The sequence below is a fragment of the Harpia harpyja genome, chromosome 5 (assembly GCF_026419915.1).
Source record: "Harpia harpyja isolate bHarHar1 chromosome 5, bHarHar1 primary haplotype, whole genome shotgun sequence".
Taxonomy (NCBI): domain Eukaryota; kingdom Metazoa; phylum Chordata; class Aves; order Accipitriformes; family Accipitridae; genus Harpia; species Harpia harpyja.
In genome coordinates, this window is record NC_068944.1 from 71688657 (window position 1) to 71708185 (window position 19529).

Consider the following 19529-nt stretch of genomic DNA (forward strand, 5'->3'; position numbering starts at 1 on the left):
AATCAGCTAAGTTGTTCCTTGAAGCTATTTCTTCCTTAAAGCAAATGAGGAATTCCTTACTAAAATTCTAAAAACAAATAATAAAAATGCTTATATATGAGGAATTAGCAGCATACAAAATAAAACCAGAGGGCTGCAAGTTTATACCAACAAAATTTCTTTATATTAGATGAAGTGGTAGGACATGCAGGGTAGAGAAAACAAACTTGGCAAATTAAGGCATTATGCAAACATTCCAGAGGTAATGAGTAACGAAAGCAAAAACTGATGGAAGAAAATTATAAATTAAGCTAGTGAATTTCTTTTTTCTCCTTTTTTCCCCTGAATCTAAAGCAGCTGACTCAATCTCCAGTAAGTCATTCAATGTATATTCATAACATGCTGTAGCTGCTCTGTTGAGATAGGGGAACAATTTATAAATAAAAACCAGTAACAGCAAAGCTGTAGTGTGTCTACAGTTGTTTATGACATACAAATAGTAAAAGCAGTGAAAAGATATGCTACATGGAAATGGCTCTGTTTTAATTTCAGTAATATTTTGTTACTGAACATTCAGCTGAGATTCAAATAAATCTGTCTCCCATGATCTTACCTTAATGGAACAAAGGGTTAAAGAGTGCTGACTGTTCCTTGAAAAAATGAAGGACACAAGCACAAACTAAAGTAGCATAGTTAGGACTGAGCATGTAACTACCACCTGGATAAAATGCAAGCTCTTTACTACATATACCACCAGAAGGAAACAAGGTATATAGGAGTTAGTTTAGATTTCTCAGACATACTGAGGCAGAAATGTGTATACTGACAACTGTTAATGACTTGATGCTAATCTGTAAATCTGAAATTCATTTTTACAATATCTAGAACAAGCAACAACCACATAGCAAACTGAATTCAAACACAGTTAAGCAAGTCATCTTTCTGTGGAGTCATGTTAGCAATGTTTTTGCCCCAGCTTCCAGTTTCTAGAGTACAGAAAATTATGCTCTGTCTTGAGAGCCCCCTGCTTTTCAGAGCCTGCTAATGATTTCTCCAATTTCATCAGATAAATTCCTTGACATATGCTTCTTCTCAACTACCTTTTTCTCTGTAGATTTCTATGATTTTGGAAAGTACTGCTGCTTTATAGGTATGAAGGGTCTCATTATGTCCCGATTTAACTCCTTAGTATAGTTGTGAATTAGTGATATTGAAATCACATAATTCTAACACCATTTCTCTGCAATACTTCAAAGGGATATTTGAATATAAAGAAATATGCCCTTCAACCAGAAACTGTTTGTGCAGTGTTTTCTTTTGGTGTGATGAACAGGGGTGGGAGGAAACAAACACATTTTTCCACATTTCCTTCATGAAACAGCCTCTGTTAGTTTATTATCAACAATAAAATGAGTAGTCACAAATTTCACAGCAGGACCAGGCCACCAACAGAAGAAAGCCTTCTCAAAAAGAATCAGAATACACAAAAAATGTAAGCTGCTTATTAAATTGTGTTCCCTTAGGCACTTCACACACTGTTAAACAACAAATACAAAAATTAATTGGGTTAATTACTCTGCTTTTGTTCAGTGGACACTAAGAGTTAGTGATGGGGGTGGGGGGGAGATTTGATATACCTGTGGACAAAACTCTCATTTTTGCATGTTTTAGCTAAAAGAAATCCAGAACTATAGATTGAAAGGAAAGCTGTGAGGAGGACAACAGCATTTTCTCCATTTTGCTTGGGATCACATAATTAATTCCTAGTAGGCATATGAATAGAATCCAAGAACCCTACTCCTAAATCCTCCTTTCTAACCATTACAAAGTAAGAGTTAGTCAGTTTAATGAGGAAATAAAGTGGTTGAAACTAAACCACAAAAAACATTTTACTGCCTTTTCATGTTAACCTGTAACTCTATTAACTTTTGAATATTGGAATTCTACTAAAAAATAGAAAAGGAAAAAAAGGATGAACCACAGACTGGAGTTTGTTAGTGACCCACACTAATGAATAACTATTACCACAGTAACAAGCTAACACATGTTTCATGCTGTTTTTCTTTCCTAATGTGCCTCTATCAGGCAGATCAGTTTGCTAGTTCCTTCAGTTTGACTAAGGGTAAAAGCTGTGGAAAAGAACAGACGTGTTACAATAAATATAGCCGACTGTGACTCCCTGCTTTCAAAACAAAACTCCAAAAATGCTATTAAAAAAGATTTTTAAAAAAATACAGAATTGCAACATAAAAATATTTCATTAAAATGTTGCTATTTCATATTCATAGAAACCTTGTACACAGATGCCAAGCACTAAACATGAAGATTATGACCATGTGAAAATATTTTCTTAAGAAACCCAAAGCTGGTAAGTCCTTCAACCAAAGGACTGAATCTCAACTTCCATCTTCCCAATATGAGCTGAGAACATCCAGCAGCTAACAGGAGGACTACATACAGTACCTGCAAAGATGTGAGGAAGGTACTGAGTGTCATGCAAATTCCATTAACACACAAAAAGCCCACACATATATTGGCCAAAAACAGGCAAGCAAGAAAATTCAACTGATATGCTGATCATATATCTTCAACTGGTGCTGAATATTTGTACGAACATTCTCAAAACTCACATAATACATGGAAAAAAAAAAAGTCTCCTCTCTACAGAGTGGTCAAGTCAAGTTCTGATATTTAAACATTAGAATTTATTCACTAATCTGATGCATGTTGATGGCAGTAACCCCATTCTTCCCCTTTCTCAGAGGAACAAGCACCTTCCAGAAACCATCTGTTGATAAGGAGCTGGGGCTTCACACATTGCCAATACTTTTTGCTACAAACATAACTATATCATAGTCTGTGTGTAACCTGAAAAAGACTTTAAAAAAAAAACCCAAACCAACGCTGACCATCAAACCACCAAACCAAAAAAAAATTTAACTCTCAATGACAGCTGCTTTCTTCCTGAACTCTCTTTACACAAAAAAACCCCTGAACTAGAAGGTGTGCTTTAGGAAAGGATTAAGAGGGAGACAAAAGCATGTTTTAATGAAAAAGAAGAGCTTCAACTTTGACCACAGGGCTCAAACAGCCTTTCCATAATATGGGAACATCTCATCAGTAATTTAGTTGTCTTACTTAAGTGTTAGCATTGTGAGTGTCAAAATAAGTGCTTTGTCTCTCACAACTAGGACAATTCCCCTGTATAATACAATTCTTTTATTATAAAGGAACACTCATAAGTGATTTTAAGATGATTTATGAGAAAATGGAGTATATGCAACTTAGAATAGCTATGCAAAGTTTCTCCAAGCGGTAAGGGTCTTTGCTTGCTCCTAAACAGATTTATTTAGACAAACTGCCTCACTTTGCATCCCCCTTGCTAAGCAGTCAGCTTAGCACTGGGTCAGCTGGCACTTCAACTCACCAGACAAATAAACTGACCTCCCCTATCTAGCAACAGGCATTTTAAATGCCTGCCTCTGTTTGTGCAAGAAATACAACGCTGTGCCTGTGCCTTCTAACACGTTTAAGAAATGGTGGTGTCTGTGTTGACAAGTAAAGCTACTGTCCACTCTGAATGAATCACTGCTTTCAGAGTCCCGTCGAACTAGATTGTTCATCTGTCCCATGATTCTATTTGAGTCATTAATTGAAGGTACTGCTCTCTGCATTCGTAATTGGATGTATGACATTTTGCAGGTTCAACTACACATCCTTAATTGGCATGTTTTTAAACTACTCTTCATTCAAATTACTATTTTTTATCCCCTAAAAGATGCTGGTATTTCATAGTGGCAAGAGAGCAGCTTGAAAAAAAGAAGTAAACTAGCCATGCAAAATGAACACGTGCAATCGCTTCTCCTGCAGAGACTGACATACTACTCGTAGAAAGAATTCATTTAAATTAGAATCCAGCTGATGGCAAAAACATTTTAAACTAAGGCCAAAAGTGCCATCTTTGAGAATTATGCAGGCTCCTAATTCAGGAGGAATGAACAGTTCACTCCAGGGAAGAGAATCTGTTCACTGCTGTAATCTGTCTTTCACCAAAATCCCATTCCCCGGTCATCCAATGTCCTCTCTTATTATCTGCCAGAGATTCAGGTATGCTGCAGTGTGGGAGAGGGATGGTGGTTAAAATAATTATCTGTTGTCTATCTCTCAAAACAAGCGAGTTTAGAGGCAGCTGCTGGGGAACTGATCCAATCCAGCAACAGCCAAAATCCCCAAAGCCATCCCATCCCAGTGGCGGAGGCTAAAGCAGCTCCATTTTCTGGCTGGGAGCAGACACAGTGAAAACACGTGGCAGTTCAGGAAGAATCTCAACTCTTCTAGTTTTGTCTTTAGAAAAAAAGAATGGATGGCAGTACCATCAGCCAGCCAGATCCAAATCATTAGCTGAAACTGTCAATTTGGTTTAACCAAATAAAAACAGAAATAGGTGTATTCACAGCTCTGCTTAAATCACAGCAACTTTCTTAGGCAAGTAAGCTCTCTATTAAAAAAAAAGCATGTACATGGGGGATTTCTAAGCACAATAGACATTTTTTTAATTCTGTGCAAAAAATTAACACTTTTTTCTTGCTGTTTTAGTGAATGGACACACAAGGTGAAGGCAATCATTACCCATCAAAGGATTAAATTAGATGCACAGAAGATGTCAGTGACCAGAAAGGCTTGGTGACTCCTGAAAGAGTGGGAGAACTATCAGTGAGACACTGATCTCTGAGAGGTCAATGTGGATCACTAACCACAGAAGCAAAGAACAGCAGAGGCCTATTACATCCACCAGTTATTCCTCTGACCAATACATACTGCAGTTTCATAGAGATTTATTCATTGTAATTTCAAATGTCATGTAATTTCAAACGCTTCCCTTGTGGATCTATAAAAGACAGCAAAACATTTTATTACTTCGAAACCTTTCCTAATATTTTAACTTCAGCTCAAAACATATATTGTGTTTCTCTCAATAAAGAATATCGCACAGAATACCAGTATGCATATTCTTAACATTTATATATTTAGCATATTTTAGTAATAGCTAAAACATTAGCATGTTATCAACATTATTTTGGTCACAGATCTAAAACACCACATCATACGAGCTGCTACAAAGAAAAATCAACGCCATCCCAGCCAGACCCTGCACAAAGTGAAAATATACTTGATTATTCATCAGATGTCCATACAGTGCCAAACTTTGCAAGAAATGAAAAACATGAGAAAGTAGTAAAAAAACACTACAGAAAAATCCCAGAAGCATTAGAAAAACAGATTAAAGTAATTTCAAGTTGGAAAGACATGGTTAAAAAGGGGAAAAAAATAACCCATATGTATTAGGTACGAGGTCAAAGACTAAGGGAGAAGAACTTGCAGTCCAAGCTCCTTATGATTTTTAGCCATCTACTCCGAACTAGTGTGTCTGAAGTGCTAGAAAAGATATTGTAACTCTGGAAGGTTCAAAGACCCTCAATAAAATTCTCCATCTAGCTCTAAGAACTTCAGCAACAGAGAAATCTCATCAAATTAGAAGTTTAAGTACTCCTTTTCTCGTATACACCAAAATAAGTGTGATTTCAAGTTTTTGTCTCAGGGATAGTTTACACTAGAAAATGTTGGTATCAACCATATTCTGCTCAAGTAACTGAACTATTTGTTGGACATTATATATACACAAAAACGCACACACAAAATAAATACCTGGTGTAATACTTGCAGTATTATCTGCTGAGACAGCTACACCACTATCTGTGTATGTGTCATGGTTTAACCCCAGCCAGCAACTAAGCACCACGCAGCCGCTCTATCACTCCCTGCCTCAGCTAGACAGGGGAGAGAAAATATAACAAAAGGCTCATGGGTCGAGATAAGCACAGGGAGAGATCACTCACCAATTACTGTCACGGGCAAAACAGACTTGACTTGGGAAAAATTAACTTAATTTATTGCCAATCAAACCACAGTAGGGTAATGAGAAATAAAACCAATATCTTAAAACATCTTCCTACCACCCCTTCCCAGGTTTAACTCCACTCCCGGTTCTCTCTCCCTCCTCCCTCCAGCAGCGCAGGGGGACGGGGAATGGGGGTTGGGGTCAGTTCATCACACGTTGTCTCTGCTGCTCCTTCCTCCTCAGGGGGAGGACTCCTCACTCTTCCCCTGCTCCACCGTGGGGTCCCTCCCATGGGAGACAGTCCTCCATGAACTTCTCCAACGTGAGGCCTTTCCACAGGCTGCAGTTCTTCACAAACTGCTCCAGCATGGGTCCTTTCCACGGGCTGCAGTCCTTCAGGAGCACACTGCTCCAGCGTGGGTCCCTTCCATGGGCTGCAGTCCTTCAGGCACAGACTGCTCCAGTGTGGGTCCCCCGCGGGGTCACAAGTCCTGCCAGAAAACCTGCTCCAGCGTGGGCTCCTCTCTCCACGGGGCCACAGGTCCTGCCAGGAGCCTGCTCCAGCGCAGGCTTCCCACGGGGTCACAGCCTCCTTCGGGTATCCACCTGCTCCGGCATGGGGTCCTCCCCGGGCTGCAGGTGGGTATCTGCTCCACCGTGGACCTCCCTGGGCTGCAGGGGGACAGCCTGCCCCACCATGGTCTTCCCCACGGGCTGCAGGGGAATCTCTGCTCCGGTGCCTGGAGCACCTCCTCCCCCTCCTTATTCACTGACCTGGGAGTCTGCAGGGTTGCTTCTCTCACATATTCTCACTCCTCTCTCCAGCTGCAATTGCTGTTGCACAGTAGCTTTTTCCCTTCTTATATATATTATCCCAGAGGCGCTACCACTGTCGCTGATGGGCTCGGCCTTGGCCAGTGGCGGGTCTGTCTTGGAGCCGGCTGGCATTGGCTCTGTCGGACATAGGGGAAGCTTCCAGCCGCTTCTCACAGAAGCCACCCCTGTAACCCCCCCCGCTACCAAAACCTTGCCATGCAGACCCAATACAAACAGGGGGGGAAAAAATCATGGTATAAACCAGGGATGCTCTTGTGTTTTGAACACCACTTGTAGTTCTGGTCCTCCATCTCAAAACAGTTACAGCAGAGTTGCTGAGAATAAGACTGACCAGATGCATAAGCAATTTCCATATAGTCTAGTTAGTCTGTTACTTAAGACTCAGGATAAGAATAATCTAAATTTAGAAATCTATGTATTTGCATTATGAACCTTATGCAAGAGGTTATACAGAATTATTGTTGCCCACTTCCCAGAGTTATAAAGTAAGATGGCACCCAATGAAATGAGCAGCATCAAGTTTAAGAAACAAGCAGAAGTACCACTATTTCACAGACTATGTAGTCACACTCTTAAAATCATTAACACAGAACATACTGAAAACTAGAAAAGCAGACAGCTTTGTAACCCACTTAGATAAATTAATGAGTTTAACAGCTTTCAGTTGCCAATGATATGGGTGAAACCTCTAGTTCAGGGACTCTGTCAACAACTTTGACAACTAAGAATCTTGGTGCATTTTGATAAGTATTTTTTTTTTAATTTTTAAACTATGAAAAGGTCCTCATTAAATTACATGAACAGATAAAAAAATATTTATAATTTCCTTCTTTGCTTGCCTTTTCAATGTTAGTCTTTCTTTGTTCACATTTAGAAGGTTCACCCATCATGCTCAAAACTTTCTTCATAATGAAAATTGAGTCCGGTAACAATTCAACTCCAAGAGCTCAAGTTTTAAAGACCGTGTTTTCCGAGCTGGTAAAGCAATGCAAGTATGACAAACAATCCTAGGCGTAGACCATATTGTTCTTGTCCACTCCTCAGAAAGTTTTGAGCTACTCAATGTAATCACATTTTCTGAAAGGATAATAATAAGAAGAATACACATGCTACTTTCATCTACGTATTGAAAAATTGAAAAGTTGTCACAAAGCAGTTCATGTGATAAAGCCAGAAGTGAAAAGTATTCCTGGGATGGGACAGTAGTCAGTAGATGGCTGAAGACTGAATTTCCCAGATGTACTCCAAGGAAGAATTACCCCTTCAGAATAAAAACAGCCCCCAAATACCTTCACAGTTGGCAGTCAAGGTAGGAATTTCTGGGCTGGAGATGTTCTACCTGCACTAGTCACCAACAACTGGAAGCCCTTGTTATTTGCTGCTCAAGAATGACTTACTTTGCTTGATTGGTTTGCTTTTGCCAGAGAATTAAAAAAAAAAAAAAAAGTTTCATCTGCCCAAAACTCACATAAAGTTAGATAACTTGGACAAATGGATTAGTTTGTATGCACATGACATTCACCTTTGAGCAAAGTTAAATAGGCAGTAGGACTAGATGATTATTTTAGGTCCCTTCCACCATTCCATTCCACTCCACTCCACTCCATAATGAATATTCACTGTTGTCTTTTTAAACAGGCTTCCTAGAGGGGTGGTCAATGCCCCAAGCCTGTCACAGTGTTTAAGAGGCATTTGGACAATGCCCTTAACAACATGCTTTGACTTTTGTTTGGCCCTGAAGTGGTCAGGCAGTTGGACTAGATGATCATTGTAGGTCCCTTCCAACTGAAAATACTCTATTCTGTTCTGTTCTATTCTAAAACTTTGAGAGGCTGAATATATTCAAATCAGTCTAAAAGCTAAATTTAAACAATGAACTTTCATACTCCAAAGACAGTCATTCACATAAAGTTTTGTAAAATAGAAGAGGTGAGTTTGGCATTATTTTTTAAAGAGTAGAACAAGCCATCCTGTGTGATGGTGGTGCATTTCTTTCCCCCTCTCCAGGCTGATTTATGAACTCAGGAAGACTCACTAGGCCTTAGCATAAGTGTAATGAGTCAGGCAGTTAAGCGACCCTTGACTGTGCCAGGAACTCTTACACAGCTAAGACAGGGAGATATGCTGTGTGTCTCAAGGACTCCTGCTGCCCGGCAAAGGCGGGGGATGGGAATAGAGATAGCCTGTTCTCATAACAACCTGCAGCCAGTTCTTTCTCATAACAACCTTGAGACATTACAATCCTCCCCTGACAACCTTGGAGCATCCCGTATCTATGTTTTGAGTTATTCTCCAACAGTCTCGGAATTTTCCAGTGCAGCTGGGATTCTAGCAATTTGTTAGTGACGAAAGTCAATCATCGCCCAAACCTATAAACAGCGCTACTGAGTGAGGCCCTTTGAGCTCTCCTGGACTGCAGCAAGCTGTGACCAGCATCTCCCTCTGAGCAGGACGCCTCTCAGAGCTCACAAACTTTCCGGTTTGCAAAAATCAGAGGTCTGTCGCTGAAAGCCGACACGACCTGGGCTGATTCTCTTCACTCCTTGAGGCTTGACCCTTTGCCCGTTGGGACAAATGCCGAAGCATTCAATGTGAATATTTTCACTGACCTCGAGGGGAATTTTTGGCAGGTATACCTCTTTTTCTCTCTCTTTTACTCTCTTTTGTTCTCTTATATGTATTTCCCTTAGTGTCTTTATGCATGTGTGTGTACTAACCTGAATAGTCTATAGTAAGTTACAGCAAGTATATTGTAAGCTATTAAGTATGTTATAGCAAGTATAAGATATAAGATAATGCTTTAAAATTTATACTTAAATTACTGTCATCATTTTTGTGCAACTGTGAATGAATTTTAGGCTTCTATTATACTTATAATCCCTTTAGATATAAACCGTTGTCCAAGTCTGGGACTAGGAGTCGATCCAGCCGCACCTAGACTCCAACAGGAGTTTAGAAAGCAAGGGGGTCTTCTCTGAACCTCGTGACTCAACGGGAGGGTTTCCCTTACCCTTTTACTCTATTAGACATAAACCGTTGTCCAAGTCTGGGACTAGGAGTCGATCCAGCCGCACCTAGACTCCAACAGGAGTTTAGAAAGCAAGGGGGTCTTCTCTGAACCTCATGACTCAACAGGAGGGTCTCCCTTACCCTTTCCCACATTTCCTTTTACCCTATTATGTTTTCAGTTCCTATATACATAAGTTTAGTTTGATTCTGATTTAATTTTCCTGGGTGCATTTCATCCATGTACTAAGTAATAGAGTGAAGCTTGTCAACAAATTCTGTGAAGTCGAACTTTTATACAAATTTCTATTAAATTGTTTTTCTATTGCTAATACAATTGGAGGTGATTCTTTAAGCGATCCAAACCTCTCTTTCTCATTTTTATAATCCCCCCCGCGACATCCTGAAAAACAGTCTTTAAATCTATCAAAAGAACAGGACAGAATCCATGTTTCCCAAGTCACAGGACAGAAACACCTATACAGGATCATCCGTCCTACCCTATGTGTGATACTTACCTATGTGGCTCATACCACTTTTCACTGGAAAACTGTAATCCTCTTTGTGAAAAACAAAACAGTTGCTTATGCAAAAGAAGCATTTCCGGGAGTTTAAGATAATTATTAGTGCAATAAACATTTTGACCTTTTTGAAAAAAATTAAAATACCTTGTCTTTCTTCTCAGTTTTGCTTCAACATGCTTTTTGTGTTAAAAGAAACAGATAATTCCATTCCATTTAAAATTAACACTGGGGATTACAAGTTGTTACCAATCAGGTCACAGGATGGAAACACACTGTTTCACAACATGCTTCAGATATTTTTGTTGGATGTTTTCTTACCTCCATCTCCTTCTTCCTCTCCTTCATTTAAAACAATAATGCAGATATGTTTCCTCAGCTGACGGGTGTTGGAGAACTTCCGATTGCATTTCCTACATTCCAAGCTGCCTGGTGAGACTTCAGACAGTTCCAGTCCTTCTTCTGTCCCAGGCAGAGTTTCTTCACTTGGAACAGGGTTATTTTCTGCCACATCTTCATCCACACAAAACTTCTTAGTAGACCCTTTTGGTCTGCCCCTTTTCCTCTTCACTACAAGAAGCTCTAGAAAAGAAAGTTAAAGTTAAAAGAAGTTATAATTAAATTCCACAGCTAATTAGCTAATATACATCTAATCTTTGAAAAACAGGAATATTAAATGAAGTTTGAGAGCCTCTATCCCTAAAGCTTAAAAAAAGGTTAGCTTCACACAAACTTATTTTTAAGCAGCGGTATTTGTTGGCATTTCTGCTAGCTTCAAAGCAATAACATTTGTGTTACTGAGATCGGCAGATGTCAAAGTGCCACAGTTTTACAGAAATTAGACTGGAAGCACTCCTTTAGATTGTTGTATAACTGTATCAGCATGCATATTCTACAAAGTTGCTCTGCTGTGTTCTGACAGTCTACAAAAAACCTTTTTAATTTAAATCACTCTCGAAGAAATTGCTTAAGTATTGAGATGTATTCAGAGAAAAACAGTTTCTCTTTTAAATCCAAAACCTCATTGTCCTTTTAATAAATTGAACAATTACTCTCTACTATTTCCTCTGGTTCTTCATTGTTAGCACTTTCTAGCCAAAAGTTGGTATAAAAAAACGTTGGCAACAAATAAATTCCAAAAGTCATGCAAAAAATGTTTCCTTAATGAGTATTTCAAATAATTAAAATCAGAACTCATCCACAATTCTTAATAAATACGTAACTTTACATTTCCATATTTCTGTAGAGGAAACATTGATAAAATCAATGAGATGTAGTGAACATAGAAATGCATGACAACATAAAAAACTTCACACTCGTATTTCCTGCTTAAGATTTCTCTCATCACTGCTGTAGTTAATTCAAAAGCCAACTTGCTATCACCCACTCACAGATGTAACTGTTGACTTCATTGACCAAACCAATTAGATCCCAAGAAAACTTTAAGTAAGTCAACAAAAGCAGATACTAAGAGGGAAGGGTGGAAACTTCTGGACAGTGATTAAGTTATTTTAAATTTCATCCTAGCTATAAGTTACTTCTATCTAATAGTTTAATACAATGAAAAGAATCGGTCTCTATCAGTCTCTATCTTTCTTGTCAATCTCGGGGGTTGCTTGCTTGGTTTTTTACTTCTTTATACTGTGTGCTTGAGGAACTATCCAATTGTTATTGTACAGATTTTAGTTAGTTACTTTGAACTTGCTCTGCTGTAAGAAACTGTCAGTACACAAGCAGCAAACCATGGTAGCACTGAAATTATTTTTTTGAGTCTGAGCAGACATCTGATGAAGTATCATATCTACTCTGCATAGAAGGAAAAACTAGCATGCATTGAAAAGAGCTTGCCTGATGGTGCATGGAGAAACGGGACAGCGTTAGGCTTCTTCCAGGCTTTTAGGATTCATTTTATCTAACGTTAGACACTTGAGCTCTCAAATTAGTTAATATTTGTCTTCTATATTGAAGGAACAGAGAAACTGCTCTTCAGAGTGCAGTTCAGATCCCACAAGGCCTGAATCACCTCTGGATCCCAGGGTGACTAAGATCCCAGTTTAAGAACCTTCAGTTACATGCAGTGAAATCCAGCTTAGAGAATTAAAAGGTAAAAGAGCTTGACATGGTCATCGTAATTGCAAAAAAACCCTGGAGTTTAATGTGCATTAAAATGTGGCAAGTGAAATAGAGCAGGTATGAAGCACCTGTCAGCCATCATCTTTGTAATATCAGAGACAGACAAAGGACTGGCACATACAAAAATTTTGCCAAGTACTCTCTTTTAATGCTCAGAAAAAAACAAGCAAACTTAAATCTTGTGCATATTTCAGCTTATGGCAGCCATGGCAAAGGAGCCCCTTAAAGTTTTTTTACACCAAAATATTTCCAAATCTTGAGAATTGTGCAAAAATGAAAAATAAAATTACTCTCCTCAAAATTTCCTACTTTTAGTATTGGTTTGGGGGGAGAGGGAGAGGGAGAGGGAGAAGGAGAGGGGGGTATGTTTGTTTGGTTTTGCCAGCACAGATGGGGGAAGTATGAAATATGTCTTCTGGGTTATAAGAGAGAACAAAATGTGATCTATGCATAATTTCTATAACAGCAACATCTGCCTGGTACCCTTGGCTCCACTTAATAAAAAAATTCTAACAACATCCTACCGAAATGGTTAGGACAAATCAACTCTAAATAGATCATGACCTAACTATGGGAAAGTGGCATGACTAAATAAAATTCAGCAGAAAGCACTGCCAATAAAATAACATTAGAATAATAAACATATACTACTTGCCTAGCATTTTACTTTTTCACAGTACTTACAAAATTATTAATTTATTACTCAGGCAGAACAAAGAGCTCCATTAACAACTCAGCGTTCACTCGTCTATACCAACTCTGGAGCAGCTACAGTGTTTACCAATACTTGGAAGAGAAACTATGCTTTCAAAGGACAAAAAGATGTTCATCTATCACTCAATGAGTACTAAAAGGAAGTTGTAATTTCTAAGACTGTCATTCATCAGTGACTTCTCCTTTTAGTGAATTACTACAAAGAAGGGTCCACTGAGAAAAAAATTGTATATTATAAACTTTTTAAAGTTTTGTCTGCTGCAAATTCCGTAACAGAAAGGAAAAAAATGATGCCTTGAAAGAAAACTCTCCAAATTCCTCTATTCAACTGTGAACACAGTTTAAACAGAACACAGAAAATAACTGAATAGGACTTCAGAACAGACTACCCTCTTTTCCGATCAACCTGTGTGATGGGAAAGAAGAAATACTAAAGTATGTCTAGAATATAAGTTGAAATCTAGGTGAAAGTAATTTACCTTGAAATTCTTACTGATAGCAGATGGCAAAGAGTTGGGCTACATAATCTGAAAAAGGTGGCACCATATGATCATATCAGATGATGAGAAGTACTCACCAAGAATAATGAAAAAGGTAACTTATGAATATGTAACTTAACATATGAATGTTATATTTTACATAATTAGATTTGCAAAGTTGTTTTCTTAAAAGCTGCGTATGTCTAATTTCTGTTGCTTCAGATCATAACAGTAATCACATACTATCCTCATAAAGGTACAACGCATACTTAACAACATACAATACAGAAAGTGCAGACAATCCCTGACACAAATGCAAAAAGAAGTTTACGGAAGAGCCTTTTTACTAAAAGGAATACAAATATGTTACAAAGTACTAGTCTCACTGTGCTCAGAAATACAATTTAGTGAAGGGATAACAGGAAACAAGTATTTAAGAAAGGCAGATGCATGCTGCATAACAGGAAGCAAAGATTTAAGAAAGGAAGATGCATTCTGCATGCCTGAGAAATTCATTCTGTACAATGAAAATAAAATTAGAATGGCATTTTGAAACTTGATGTAGATCTGATATTTATTCATCTTCTTCTGATGCACTGTTAATTTTAGGCATTGTGTGAAATAATAATCTGGTGCAATTTTTCCTCACCAACTATCTGAGGAGATAGCAGTTACACTTGAATACTATATGACCATTATTAGAAATATTTTCTTATGGTGATGAAGTTAACATAGCTACTGAATTACTGCTGGTAAATAAATGAAGAAATATCAAATGCATATCTTAATGATAAAAAAAATCCTGTAAATATGATATTGGAGTGGTTTTTATTCATAAGCACATAGTTTTTAAAATCCAGAAATCATGATTGGAAAATCCTAGTAGTTGTCTTAAGTAAGAGGTTTGCCAACCATATAAATCCATTGCTGAGTAAGGGTCTAAAAGAAGATATAATTATGAAGTCTTAATTATTTTCAACCCATTGCTAATATTACCAGGGATTCCAATTATAATCAGTTAAAAATGGAATGAATGTAACTTCTTCCACTGCAGAGTAAAATTTTTCTGTATAACTAATTCAACCTTTGACTACCAGACTGTTTTACTTACCAGTGCCAATATCAAAGCACAGTTACAAATTATTTCCTTTTTGGAATAAAACTATTAGTATTATCTGAATCACAACAAAGAAGTTAGACAACTCAAAAAGCACACCACCATTCCTAAGCCTCAAGACACACCCCCATCCATGGTATCCTGGTTGCTTTCCACTGCTATTACACAATCTTCCCACTGCTATTACACAGCTCAAATTAAAGCTGTAGGAAGCAGACCTTTCTATACTTGACATTTAAAATTAATGGACCAATGTCATCATCCTCTATCACATGCTGAGTTTATCCACATCTGTCTTCTGGCCTATTCTGCACTGAATGATATTCAGGGTGGCAGTTGTACAGTGACCATTATGAAAACAAGCTATGTAAATCGTTCTATACACAATGCAGGATCATCACACCACAGATTTTATTAAAAAACTAAATTACTTTGAAATGTACATTCCTCTCAATTTATGAATGTACCTTCTCCATCTTTGTTTATGTTTGTGGGTACTGTTAGAGGTTGGAGCGGAATAATGATGTCATCCACGTTGGTCCCTTCTTCTGTATGCTTCTCAGAGACATGAGACAATAGTTCAGATTGATTTGGTGAAAATAAGTTACAAAGCTTACACATGAAGATGGAATTGATCCCTGAAAAATAAGTTTAAAAACAAGGAGTCAGTATTTCCAAAATTGTTTATTTTTATTACCACTAATTATTGAGATTTTGGTTCAGCTAACGCAGTAACTATCAGTTCACTTAAGACACTTAATAGACAGTAATGAGTTGAAACAAAGAACGTTACACTGTTAAATTAAGACATTCATAATAAATCCCAAAATGAATTAATTTAAGAAATGGTTAAACTTCTACCCAGATCCTCACAGGGCAAAAAATTTCTTCTGGCTCAAATCTTAGAAATTTTCTAACAAGACCCAAAAGGAAGCAGGATAAAGACTTTTTTTTCCCTTCCAGCCTCAGACAACATTACAATTTCATATTTTTTCAAACATACAGTAGAATTATATAAGACATTAAGTCATTGTCCAGGTTTGTTGTGTATCACATTGGTATAAATGCAAAACATTTTATCCTTTAGAAAGCAGCTCTGAAATACAGCTGGGCTCCAAATCCTAATTTATGTTCACAGACCTCACTGTTCTTTCCTACATGTGCTTAACCTTTCCACTTACCTCACCTAAACAAGCCTAATTCTCTAATTACCTGTGTAAGTGCTGGAAACAAAAGAAGGAAGGAAGAATTAAATACCATAAAAGATAAAAGGAAACTTTTCCTTCACCACAGTAACATTTGTTAGAAAATAAATATATTTTATAAAATTGTATGCTTTGATGTGTCACTTTTGCCTTAGCATGTTACCATGAGCATACACTGTGAGTTAAAAATGTTAAGAGCATCATTTCGGGGGTCATTATCCTTAGATGTGGCTCTGCCACTAATGAAAGAGTGGGGAGGAAGGTCAAAACATCTGCAGCACAGTAGACCACAAAATGTTGCATCATATGACAGTCACAGCTATGCAATCACATCATCTTCCTTTCTCCTTCTGGCCATTCACTTCAGAGCTGTACAAACACAGTTTTTTCTTCTTTTATCCCAATATATGAAAAAAATATCAGGCCTCATCTTGACCCATCTACATAGAGAAAAATGGGCAGGAATAGGAGGAAAATTTAAGCAGGAGAAAAAAAGTTTTTCTCTGAAAACAAAACACGTCATGTCAGCCTCAGAGGCAACATTCAACATTAATGAAAACATTTAGTATTTCATACACTTTGACATACAAGTTGTATGAAAAATTCCTGTTGATTCAAAAAAAAACCCCAACAAACTAAAAACCTTCAAAGCAGCAGCAAATGAAGAATTTCATTAAAAACTTTCCTTGGTCAATGCTTTAAACAGAAATTTTACAGAACTTTTTAGACAAAACTTTGTGGGTTTTTTTTTTTTAATTCACAGGTACTAGAGGTGTGATGTGAAAGCAAAGCCACAAGAGAGTAAATAAAAATAAAGAAGGGTTAATACAAAGTTAACAACTCAGAAAAACCCAGCTAAAAAAAACTCACAAACTTTTGGCATAGAGTTAATTCAGAGGACTTTGTTTGCTTTCTAAAATTGCTGTCACTTGTTTTAATGGTTTGATTTTTCAACAGACCCTGCTCCCTTCAGTGTCCAATGAAACCTAACAACAACCAGGAACCAATTTTAACAGCACGCTTGTTCTTCACCTACATATATAAACTCCTGGCCCAGACATTGGTTTCAACTGCTCCTCTCCCTCCACCTTCCTAAGGAAAATTAGGGACGTACGCTCACTGAAATCAAACTGGAACAACCAATGTTATTTGAGGTACAAACCAAACCACAGATTAGCTGGATAAGTACAGAAATAAAGTGGTATTTTGTGAACTTTGGGATGAATCTGGGGGGAAGCGAACAAGGAAACTATATTTTGGGACCCGTTTTCAAAACAATCCCAAGCAAAGATCACTAACCCTATTCAACATTATTCACCTCCTTTCACGACACACTAATTATACGGTTCACCCCACTCAAGAAAAATCCATCTTTAAGGTGTTCTGAATGTTAAGAACAGCAGAGCTGGCTCTCTTTTACAGTTATTTGCACCTGAAACTATAACAAAAGCATCCTCAACTTCAGAAATAACACAACTACCTCAAAACCAAAAGGCAGAGTACGCCTTCATCTCTTTTAAAACACCTCTGAAAAACAATTCAAATACTGTTCCTGTTTTGAAATATGCTCTATATTACACACACAAGCAGCTATGTAAAATGTATAGTACACTCAACGTGTTCTTAGGAGCTTGGTAGGGTTCCTTCTCAGACATTTTGCTGTCTTGAGCACAAACACATTTCTATTTTGACTGCAGTATGTTTATAATGGAAATGTTCCTTTGAACCAGTTCCTTTGAACTACTTCTGCTCTAGTTAGCATTATTCTTTTTTTTAAAACAGTGAATGAAGCCTGCTATTGACCCAGTGGGTGACAACTGTTCTCTCTAAATGTAAATGCACATTTAAGATTCACACTACAAAACCTATGAGCATTTACCTAAAGGTTTAACTAACACTGAACATTGAAATTCCATGATTTAGCTGACACTCCTATTTTGAGGTTTTATTTGCCACTGTTTCTACTTCCTAACCTGCTAGTCGTTTTCCCTAAAAGTTCAGGCTTACTGCTTTGTGTCTCCTGCCTCCTCCTTCAACGGCTGTAATCAGTACTCACACACCACTTTATCTCTTGCTCCTCCCAGTGAGGACTTGGAGATGGGCAGAAGAGCAAGAAGAATCCCCAAAAGTCTCTGTGGTTGTTTAAAGTGCCTGACTACACAAACCATCACACAGAAGTAAAGCTGGAACAGAACCAGAAGTGAACAGACCAGGTGGCAGGGAACAGTGTATTAGTGAAGGTTCAGAAAGCATCAGGAGAATATGCAGAAGATACATGTGCTTTGCTCAGAGGTGAGATGGAAAGAAAACTGAGTAAAGAAATTATTTTAGGAAGCATGACTGGAAAAGGAGGTCAGATAGCAGAGGATAAACTATACTGATAGGGGGCCTAAACAACTAGATTAGGAGTAAGCAAACAATAATTGATTAACCAGTTGCTAATTAGGTGGTGTAGCAACAGAGGAATGAATTATAGTCAATGAAGTGTAAAAATCAAATAAGCAATGAGTTAATTAGCTATGCAGGGAATCAATGATTAATTAGTAAATAATTAATTATGTAGGAAATCAACAGAGCAATTAATTAGACAGCAATTAAATATGCAGAGAAAGAAAGGAACAGTAATCAAGTATGCAGGTAAACAAACAACAGGAATTTCAGCCAAAACCAATTTGGAACATTTCGTTGACTAAACATGCTTTGTGTTAATTCATTATCTTCAGTTTGCTCATATAAACTGTGCTAAGTGTACACTGAAATAAATAATACCAGTTATTTTCTTCTTAAATGGAAAAATAAGCTGTAATGTAAGTGAAGCCTTTTTTTTTTTTTTAATTCTTCTAAAGACCTCAGCATATTTCTTAACTTGTCAATTTTTTTCTGTACATTAAGCATGTATACAGCAAAGGGAGATTAACAAATGGATTACTAAAAACAAATAGCAAGTTGCAAACTTGGAAGCAGGTTCCCTTATTCCCAATCCCCTTCACAAAGCATAAAACAGTACCTGTGCTTTTTTGCTTTAAAGTTGGAGTGGGGAGGAGAGAAGGGGGGGGGAAAGAAGCAGGTACCTTAGAAAAATCACTGAAATTAACAATAATTAAGGGAATCAGGTAATATATTATTGTTATATATACTTTTGATCATTGTATGACAAAACCTAGTCCAGAGTTAATTTTAACTAATCAAAAACTTTCATTTTGCATAAAAGGTAGGCTAGGGGTTGGGTACTGCTTTGTTTTATTTTTAAATAAGTATTTTCACAAGAAACACAGAACAAGGAAACAAATCTGTATTTATATGCCATAAATCATTCTAACGTATCCAAAACTTTTCACCACTCTTTTCAATGCAGGCAACAGTTAAAAACTTCTGTAATAGCCTTTGAAGTTCTGCAACTGTTAAAAGGAACTAGAACTCTGTAGTTAAATACAAAAATAAAAATTCACCAGATATCTATTGGCCTGTGGAATAACAAAGTTGATAGTACGCATACTTCTGCACCTGGTCAACCTTCCTAAAATACACAGCAATAAAGTTCAGAATATGAATAACTACTTATTTCCTTCTAAAATTACAACAGAGCTGAAACAAACCTTGCTGCATCATCACCATCAAATTCTTAACAACAAGAACTTT

The 19529-nt window shown here is 37.4% G+C and overlaps 1 protein-coding gene across 3 annotated transcripts in view; it reads right to left on the reverse strand.

Annotated features, from left to right (window-relative positions):
* ZFAT (zinc finger and AT-hook domain containing) overlaps positions 1-19529 on the reverse strand; it is a 103375-nt gene that overhangs the window by 74163 nt on the left and 9683 nt on the right. For all 3 annotated transcript variants that reach the window (XR_008235244.1, XM_052787557.1, XM_052787556.1), the window contains exons 2-3: positions 15153-15323; positions 10564-10824 (exon numbers count right to left, since the gene is read on the reverse strand). Coding sequence is in view for 2 of the 3 variants with exons in the window: in XM_052787557.1 (XP_052643517.1) it covers positions 10564-10824; positions 15153-15323 (432 nt within the window). In the remaining variant the exon portion in view is untranslated. The remainder of the gene's footprint in view (positions 1-10563; positions 10825-15152; positions 15324-19529) is intronic.